Source organism: Copadichromis virginalis, linkage group LG23, assembly GCF_057382275.1.
Source record: "Copadichromis virginalis isolate Kocher_CV1m ecotype Utaka linkage group LG23, C_Virginalis_male_GT1.1, whole genome shotgun sequence".
Classification (NCBI taxonomy): domain Eukaryota; kingdom Metazoa; phylum Chordata; class Actinopteri; order Cichliformes; family Cichlidae; genus Copadichromis; species Copadichromis virginalis.
Genome location: NC_140639.1, coordinates 22,716,454 through 22,725,771, shown reverse-complemented (window position 1 = coordinate 22,725,771; position 9,318 = coordinate 22,716,454). Strand labels below are relative to the sequence as shown.

At 42.5% G+C, this 9,318-nt stretch overlaps 1 protein-coding gene across 2 annotated transcripts; it reads left to right on the top strand.

Annotated features, from left to right (window-relative positions):
- The first annotated feature begins 1,024 nt into the window (after positions 1–1,024).
- igfbp5a (insulin-like growth factor binding protein 5a) lies at positions 1,025–9,043 on the top strand. 2 transcript variants are annotated; one of them, XM_085448309.1, is made up of 4 exons: positions 1,025–1,893; positions 7,351–7,544; positions 7,831–7,950; positions 8,079–9,043. In XM_085448309.1, exons 1-4 carry the CDS (start codon positions 1,560–1,562, stop codon positions 8,208–8,210), a joined length of 780 nt encoding a protein of 259 aa, XP_085304435.1. In that variant the 5' UTR covers positions 1,025–1,559; the 3' UTR covers positions 8,211–9,043. The 2 variants fall into 2 exon arrangements, with proteins under 2 accessions (XP_085304435.1, XP_085304434.1); XM_085448308.1 differs by having other exon boundaries at positions 7,351–7,580.
- The last annotated feature ends 275 nt before the right edge of the window (positions 9,044–9,318 follow it).

Here is a 9,318-nt window from a genome sequence, read left to right as displayed (position 1 = left end):
TCCTTCAAAGGCCAAATTCACCAGTTTATGAAAGCAAAGCAGGTGTAAAATGCTAAAACAGAGAAATTCCTTTAGATCAGGGATGTCAAATTCATGACACACACAGCCCACTTTGATGTGGACCGGGCCAGACTGGTGAAACTACACGATAAACCTATAGAAAAGGTTACACATAAGGTTCTGGTAGATCGTTGCACAGACTGTCCTCTAATTTTAAAATTTTAGAACAGAAAGCTTTCATTAGAGAAAATGTCTTGCTTTGATGTAGTGTGGGTGGCAGTCGGGTCAGAGCTGTTGTTGACCCAACGTTTTGAGTATGGACTTTTTGTCAGTGTTTAGTTTTCCTGTGTATGTTTCCTGTTTTATTGTGATAGTCTTCTGTCACATATCCATTATGTGTAGTTTACTTCCTCCATTTTATTAGTTAGAGTTATCCCTGCCTGTTTCCTCTCCTTCCACTATCCTGTCTATTTAAGCCCTCAGTTTGTCTCTGTCATGTCATCGTCATCATCTCCTCCTGTGTGTACACGCACCCTGTCTATTCAGTCATTTGCCTTCATGCCAAGGAGCTTGAGCAACAAAACTGTGCATATTCCAAGATGGCCTGCTGAGTCCTGCTTTTGGATCCTATCTCTCTGTTTTCCACACACTTGACCGTGACTGAAAATAGAGTTAAAAGTTCAAAATGGGTCCACTAAACCTGTCAAGTCTTTGCCAGGCTGCTTCAGGCCCCCAGGCCTTATGTTTAACACCTCTGCTTTAGATTTTAAACGGACTTATTCATTTTTTCAAACTGACCATACCTAAATGGCAACTGTGCAGTGAGAAAGATAAGGTCTCATTCAATCGCCTACGGGAGCATCGTCTAGTGTCTGGCAGATCTGGAGACATGCCAGCACCCGCCCTGTGAAATCAGCATCTCAGCGCACGGACTTGACAAGTGCGCCTCCCTCTGATTCCCCCCCCCCCCCCCCCCCCCCTTCCTCCTCCCCTCCACGCGTTGTTTGACATGCCCGTCGTTACAGGCTTCGCCTCTGGCAGTTTCTTTTTTAAAAGGCAAGCTCAAAGCCGCAGATTATACATTCTGCTCGCAATCTGCGCGGGCGAAGTAACCTACAGTGAGAGAGAGAGACACACACACAGAGAGAGAGAGAGAGAGAGAGAGAGAGAGAATCAGCGGGCTTTCTTTTTTTCCTTTTTTTATTTGAAGAGGAGCAGCCTGCGCGTAAACGGAACCGGGCATCACTTAAGGGAGATTTACGTGGTGTCTGGATAATTTCATTTGTTTGTTTGGCTCTTTTTTCAACTCTTGGTAACTCTGCGGGGTTTTAAGGAGGACGGCAGAGTGAGAGAGCACGCGAGTATCGGATACGCTGCCACTCACAAGTGAGCGCGCAGAGGCACCTGTGGATGCGACTCGCACCCGCCTGATGTTCGGACTGAGACCAGAGACATAGAAAGGATTCTCCGCAACGCTTAGCTGATACTCCTCTCCACCGACTCGTCACCACTCCACTCCATTCCAATCCACGCAGTTTCACTCCAGACCCGCACCCACCATGCCTATGCGCCTCTCCCTCCTGCTGGTTCCGCTGCTGACCATCGCCGGCTGCGACTCGTCCTACGTGCCGTGCGAGCCATGCGATCAGAAGGTGCTGTCCATGTGCCCGCCGGTGCCTGTGGGCTGTCAGCCGGTGAAGGAGCCCGGCTGCGGGTGCTGCATGACTTGCGCGCTCGAAGAGGGCCAGCCGTGCGGTGTGTACACAGGGCCATGCACGCGCGGGCTCCGCTGCCTGCCCAAGAACGGAGAGGAGAAGCCGCTGCACGCGCTCCTGCACGGCCGCGGGGTGTGCAGGAACGAGAAGTTGTACAAACTGCTGCATCCGTCAAAAGGTAGGCTTGTGAAGGGTTACCTGTGAAGGGAACATGGAGAGGCGGTTACTCTTCTGTGTGTGTTAGTTTAAAGATAAAGGGACAAATGGGAAATGTGGGTTACGCAGCAGTAACACTTCCATGTTCTCCGTGACAGCTCTGATAGTGTCATCGCGCGAATTCCTGCTTCACCCAAAGATCTGACGGTGCAAAGAAATAGTAAACAGCTGGAGAGAGATGTTACTCCTCCCTTGTCAGTGCAGGAATTTTGATGAAGCCCACAAGAGATGCACAAACTCCCTTTCAGAGAGCGAGAAGGATGAATAATCTCACTGCGCTTTCCGCTCTCCTGCAACTTTGTTTCTACTCAGTTTGCTTCTGAGGGGTTGATGGGAGTCTCCTCAGCACTTGAGCTGACCCCCGTGAACTCTTTGAGCAGTTGGTGTGTCCCGTGGTGATCAACTATAGGGCCCTTGTGGGTCTGCAAGTCTTAAATCAGCGGCGTCCCGTTTCTCCTCCCCTCCCTCTTCCAGTCAGACGAAATAAAAAGGGAGAAGATTACAGGTGGTTCTCAGCGGGGCTCCTCTGTGGCTCCAGCAGAGCTGCCTTAGCTTGCACTCATTGTCTTCAAGGTGTGAAATCATGTTTTGCCCACATACCTTCCTCTATGGTTACCTGTCTCTTTTTTTTTTTTTTGTCTTTAGACCTTTCTTCCTTTCTTTTGTCAGTTCGTCTACCACCTGTGCCTTTTCTCACACACCTGACCCACCTTTGTTTTTGTCCCAACACACAGCCTTCTTCTCCTCTTTCCCTGCCTGGCTGCTGTCCCTCTACATCTTTTCCAACCTATTCTTCTTCTTCTCCTTCTCTCCGCCACCTCATTCACTATCCCACCATCTCCACGATTCACCGTTTCCATTCTATCTCTTGCTCCGTTTTTCCTGCAGAGTTTCAATGGAAACATAAATATTCCTACTCTGTTTTAAACGCCAGCGGGCTGAGCAAGGAAAAAAAAAAAGAACTTGAACTATTTTCTTGCTCTGTGATATTGGCATAAAGTCCAGTAACAAGAGGTGGAAAATGGGAAAAGAGCGTGAATCAAAATCTTACTTTTGAACTGAAGGTCAGCTTTGATCCTCAGCCAGAAATGTGTTATTTGCTGTTGTGCAGTATGATATACGATCGATACCAAGCAAAGACTGGGCCAATATTGCTGATACTAATACCGATACATTTAATTTGTAATAGCAGCTTATGTAGAAGAGTGCATTGAGAGAGAGAGCTGTGATTTTTACTTCCCACAATAAAACACACCTTTCAGCTTTTTATGTATCTTGATACTGTTTTTTTTTTTTAAATCTAAATCTGCCTGTTATTTTAAATGTGTCATAAGCTATAAATAAAATACATGTGACATTTGTCAATAATTAATTTAATACAATTCAGTGAAAGACATACTGAAGATAGAGGATAGAAGCAAAGCATCGATCCTATCACTAGTATCAATCCAATACCAATACCAGCGTTGGTATCGATACTATGGATATCTGGATTGATCCGTTCACCTTTACTTATTTGCTCCCTCTCGTCAGTCTTTGTTAGTCCCGTCCTGATCTCCTCTTCTTCACGTCTATACACAGTCTTCTCCCTCCACTCCCTCCCCCTCTCTCCGGCTCGGCGCTGCAGGCAGGCCCCGGCTGTGCAGTGATTCAGCAGAATGCAGGCTGAGCGTGGGTTTCTGATCCCCCGTCTGTCTGTCCGGCAGTCAGCTTCATCATGAACTCCCCATCTCCTGCTGGGCGTTCTGTTGACACATAAATTAAACAAAAAAACCCACATGCACACCCATGAGCACATGCCCCATAGAGTAAAAACGCTTTGCAGACACCTGACAACCCTGGGCTGTGGATATGCGTACATATATGCATTCATAATAGGCATGTACAGCTATATTAATGCACAAGTGTTCGTGTGTGCAGTCTGACCATATTTTCCATATTTGCTGTTTGTCAGAGAGCAGAAAACCTGTGACATAAGCTGGCATTTAAGTTGTAACAACAGCTAAAAATAGGTAGAATCTAGTTTTTACATTTGAAAGGATGTCTAACAGTAACATCTGGACAGATGTGGCAAGGGAGAATACATGGAAAGATTAGATAGATGAAGATGAAGAAAATATTTTTTTAAGTCATTAATTCCTGCAGGGAGCTGCATAGCTCTCCAGGATCACGAAGAGGAAAAGAGGCAGGAAGAAAGGGGAAAAAAGTGAAAGATGTGATCAGTCAGCACACGTCAGATTAGACAAGCTTGGGGATTAGCAAGTGAAGACTTGATTGGACATACTGGCGCTGAGCTGCCTCAGATTTCCCTGGGGAAAGAGAGAGAAAAAAAACATTGTCAGCAGGAAACTAGGGGGAATCTCTTTTTTCCAAGAACCTGTCATTAAGGGGAATGGATGGATGACATCATCATCATGAGCTTCATCATCGTCAGTCATCGAGGTTTTAAGCATCATTTGCAACTACACAGTGACCTCAGTTCACCACGCAGTTAGCTTAGTAGCTTAGCGACCATGTCACTGGCAGAACTACAGAGGTTTATATGTGGAGTTTTCAATCTGCCAAAACGAAAGCGGAAACAAGTGCGTGACACAGCAGTGGAAATGGGCCAACGAGGGCTTAGGACACATGCAAAGTTAATGCATGTTTCAGGATAGAAACCCGATGAAATATCAGTTTATAGTGCTGTTTGGGGGGGAAAATAGCCACAGTCACTCACTCTGGCCTCAGTGCAGTCACTGCGGCTGAGGGTGGGGACAAGGGAGAGGGGCGAGTGCTGAGGTTTGTGCGACTCCCCAAAATTTAGCACAGAGCAGTGTTTTTGCACAGATGAAAGATACTTGTACATGAAGCTTTCTGTGGGGGTTGGTACCCAAAATGGGTTGCGGCTGTTTTTTGGTGGCTTGCCACATGACAAGGGTAATAGCATGTTTTCATGGCCATGGGTGCCAGGGTGAGACTAAATATCTCATTTAGGTCACTTGCTATAAAAGTTTTAAAACCCCTGGTCTACATATACCCCAAACTGGCAGCCTGACTTGCCATAAATGTAGCTTATGTTGTCCCGTATGTCAACACATCCAATCTGAATCTGGCTTGTAGCCACTAACTGTGCTAAATAAGCATTTAGCTGGGGCAAGTGAAATCATCACGTTGTGTTGTGACATTTCCAAATTGGAAACTGCTGCCTTGTGCCCTCTTGAGCTTTTTAATTTGGCAGTTCAAGAAGTTGCAAATCCAGGTTGGAAGTCATGGTGCTCTTAATTTTGACCCATCATGTCGAGCCATGTTCACACAGGACTAATATTACAGCTGTTGACTTGTTGGAATGATTACTACTGCTGTTTTTGTTTTGTTTTTCATCTTTAACGTGTAAGCATCCAGTGGAAATGGCCCACCATTACTGACTGCAGATGAAATGTTGAACAGTAGTCCTGTGTGACTCAAATTTTTGCAGTAAAGGAAGCCATGTTTAACAGAGACATGCTTTACAGTTGTTGGGCTGCAAATCTGTTTGTTTGGTTCCCAAACTGTGGGGTGTAGAGTAGGGCTGCACGATTAATCGTTAGAAAATCGCGATCTCAATTCATATTTATGTGCGATCTCATTTCCAAATGACAATGATTTAAAAAAAAAAAGAAAAAAAGATGACGACGATTGTACCGCATTTTGATCCGGGACGTAATCTGCATGAAAACAAGCGCTCACTCTTCCTGCTCAACAAATGACAAGGGCGGAGCCTTATACCACGTGATACAGAAGCTGGCTGCTAAAATTGGCAGAGACATTACGGAGGCTATTACTTATCACCTGACCAAAGATATGGCTCCCATCAACACTGTGCAAAACGAGGGATTTAGGAAAATGATCAACACCCTAGACAAACGCTACACAGTGCCGTCCCGCAACTATTTTTCTATTGTTGCACTACCTGCTCTATACACGCAGTGTCGAGCAACGGTGGAGACGGAATTTCAAGCAGTACAACATTTTGCGGCAACAACAAAATGTGAGACATTTGTTGTTTTTATGTTTATTTATTGTTTTTATGTTCAGTCTCAACTGTTACGAAGTTAGCGAATACGAATAAGCGCAATAAATATTTATATTGGAAAAGAAAATCGTGAGAGAATCGTAATCTCAATTCTAAGCAAAAAAATCGTGATTCTCATTTTATGCAAAATCGTGCAGCCCTAGTGTAAAGGATCAGCATTAAAAAGATTTAGTTAAACTTTTTGTTATTGAAAGCATCATGCTGGCATTTATTTGACACTTACTGACATTTATAACAGCTGATAAAATTAAAAATTAAAATGTAAAGAAGAAACACGAGAATTGCCATTCAACCACTTCATAAGTCACTTTCCACTGACTGTGTACTGTTTTTCAGGTTAGCTAACACCTCATCTATTCATACCAATAAATCATAAAAAGACTTTTTATTTTGAGTGCATAAATGTGTTCATACTCAAGGGTTCAATGAGTAACCAAATGATTAATGTCTGCTCATGGTGAAAAATTTGAACATCAAGAGCAAACACAAATGATTAATGCTTGCTAGCTTTCTGACACAGGCAGATATGTTACATGTGTAAGAACATTGTTTGATGTTTGTGATATATATTCACTCTTTGCCAATCTAACTATATCTGTATTTATAAAAGTAGATTGATGAAAGTAAAGAAAAGATGGAAGAAATACCCTTCAACTATGTTATGAGTGTTGATGTTGTGCAGTGTGTCCACCAGAGGGCACTATGCAACTTCCCGATTGGCATAACGTGTTTTTGAAACACACAACCAGCTGATCTGAGTAGAACAAAGTCTAAAAACAGTCATCCTCAACTTGCCATGATAAGATTATTTTTAAACTACATTGTGTCATTATCTTATTAATGACTCACTTAGCATTTCTATAGGGAAATTGTGCATGCTTTTGATATTGTTACCTGTCTTAAAATCCTGTATACTGGTGGGACTCTACCAGTTACTATACTAAAAGTGAGTTGGGAAACTCAGAACTTTTTTCAGCTCCTAAAGCAGGACATGCCAGAAAAAGATTGAGTATTTCTGCTTTATTAGCCCTTGGAGAAACACGCATCTGTACATGCCCAAGCATGGTGCAATACACTTTTTGGTTCAGTGCAAAAACTGTTAGTTTTATTGTGCTAAATTACATTCTTCAGTGTTATGTTGTTGGCAGTAATAATGCTCCAACAGACTCTGAAATCCAGCAACAACAGGTTTTTAAGGCTTTCGAAATTTTCCAAAAATAGCAAATGTTTTATACCAAAGGAACACATGGGGCCATAGCCGCAATGCATTTTGGTGTAAATAACACTTTTTTTCCCCAGAAAACTAATACCTATGGGCCGACTAAAACAATCTACCTCTTTTGTGTCTTGTTGCCTCCCAAATAGGTGGACAGCCTCATGATGACATGCTACGTGTCCCAGTCCCACCACAAACAAAGGTGCCCTTATATGGAGATCACATTAGCAGTCGCAAGGCCCAGGCCATGAAGCAGGCCAAGGACCGTAAGAAGCAGCTGGCCAAGCTTGGGCCTGCCAGCAACTTGGCTCCACTCAGCATAGATAAACTGGATCCTCATTTTGTAAGTGATGTAGAGATTACAAAGATGCATACCAAGGTAAATAAAATTAGAAAAGAAAAAAAAAACACTGACTGTTGGTTTTTTGCAAGATTTTGAGCAATTTTTTATTTTTAGTTTTTTTTCCCTCTGAATGAACAAACTTTGGCTCTACAAAATCAGATATTGCATACCACTGCATGTGGCTTCTTAAATTTTCCAGATAATTTTTAACCAGAATTGAAATATTTTGCATGTATATGCATTGTAATCAAGCAGACATTTAGATTTATGTTCTGTGTGACTCTAGGGCCCCTGCAGAAGAAAACTAGATAATCTCATCCAGGCCATGAAGGACACGTCTCAGGTCTTTGCTCTCTCACTGTATGTTCCCAACTGTGACAAGAAGGGCTTCTTCAAGCGCAAACAGGTACAAATGTATCAAAAAGTTAGAGTGCACTGCTACTTTGATATCTGACAGTCTAACAAAGTCAAAATGCCACAACAAATGATTGGAAAACAAGTTCTTTATTCCAGTCTTGCTTTCTTTACCCACAGTGCAAGCCATCTCGCGGTCGCAAAAGGGGGATCTGCTGGTGCGTAGACCGGTTTGGCGTCAAGATCCCCGGCATCAACTACGCTGGAGGAGAACTGCAGTGCAAAGATCTCGACAACAACAGCAATGAATGAGGGCAAACCGGTTGTACTCATTGAGCCCTATTTTTTTTTCGTAAAGCCTGCCAATCAAGCTAGCACACTTTATGACTGACAATCAGGAAAATATGGCACAAATGGTTTTATACTGTATATGTTCAGGTGTGATGGATTCTATCATCTTTAATTTTTTATTTTTTTTTTGTAATTTTGTAAAGGGAGCCAAATCAAAAAGCTTGCTTAAGTGAATCTGCACATGTAAAGCTCTATTCTGGCTTCCCACTGACTGTGTACTATTTTTGAGGTTAGCTAACACCTCATCTCTTCATAACCATAGATCATATAGAGACAGTATGTTGTGTGCTACGACTATTATAGAATTTATTCCAAAAAAAGACAAGACATATTTTAAATGTGGCTAAATATCAATATTTTTTTATATCTATATATTTGCAATGGTGATGATAAATATGCTAGGTGGCTAAGTGGGAATATCGTCTAGTACTCACTGTGTCACAAATCAAGTACTTCCATAACTTCCATTGTTATTTTGAGTGCTAAATTAAGGGTTCTATAAGTACCCAATGGTTAATGTCTGATCATGCTTAAAAATTTGAGCATACAGGGGGAAATACAAATAACTAATGCTAGTTAGGTTGCTAACACAGGTAATTTTTTTGCTTTTTTTTCAGGTACTAATTTATATGAGCTATTTGCCTATCCGGTCGTTAAGTCTGACGTCACTAGCCGTGTCTGGGCCTAAACTCAGCTGCAGGTCCATATATCAAACGATCACTATGGCATTACTGAGAGTTGAAAAACTGTCTAAAGTCTTTCATCTTTAATAAAATGATCAGCGTTCTGCTCTACCAGGCTATTCAGTTTAACATCCAGGCATCCATGAAAACGGAATTTATGACATTTAACGGAGTTAGAAGTTAGCAGGAAGTTAGCTTGCTAGCTTCGATCTAAATACAATATAGCATGTCCTGACTGCGGGGTTTTGGAAACAAATTAAAACGTACAGCTCTGTTATCACTTCCAACATAAATGAAGACAGAAAACTAAACAGCAGTGACGTTTGTAGGGTTACTGAAGTTTGGCTAGCTGGTATATAATGATGTGCTACGTGACCGCTAGCGAC

Excerpts from the sequence above, each read along its gene's own strand:
- igfbp5a (XM_085448308.1), top strand. The coding sequence starts at position 1,560 with ATGCCTATGCGCCTCTCCCTCCTGCTGGTTCCGCTGCTGACCATCGCC. Across the intron at positions 1,894-7,350 it reads ACTGCTGCATCCGTCAAAAG|GTGGACAGCCTCATGATGAC; the intron begins GTAGGCTTGTGA and ends CCTCCCAAATAG. Across the intron at positions 7,581-7,830 it reads TTACAAAGATGCATACCAAG|GGCCCCTGCAGAAGAAAACT; the intron begins GTAAATAAAATT and ends GTGTGACTCTAG.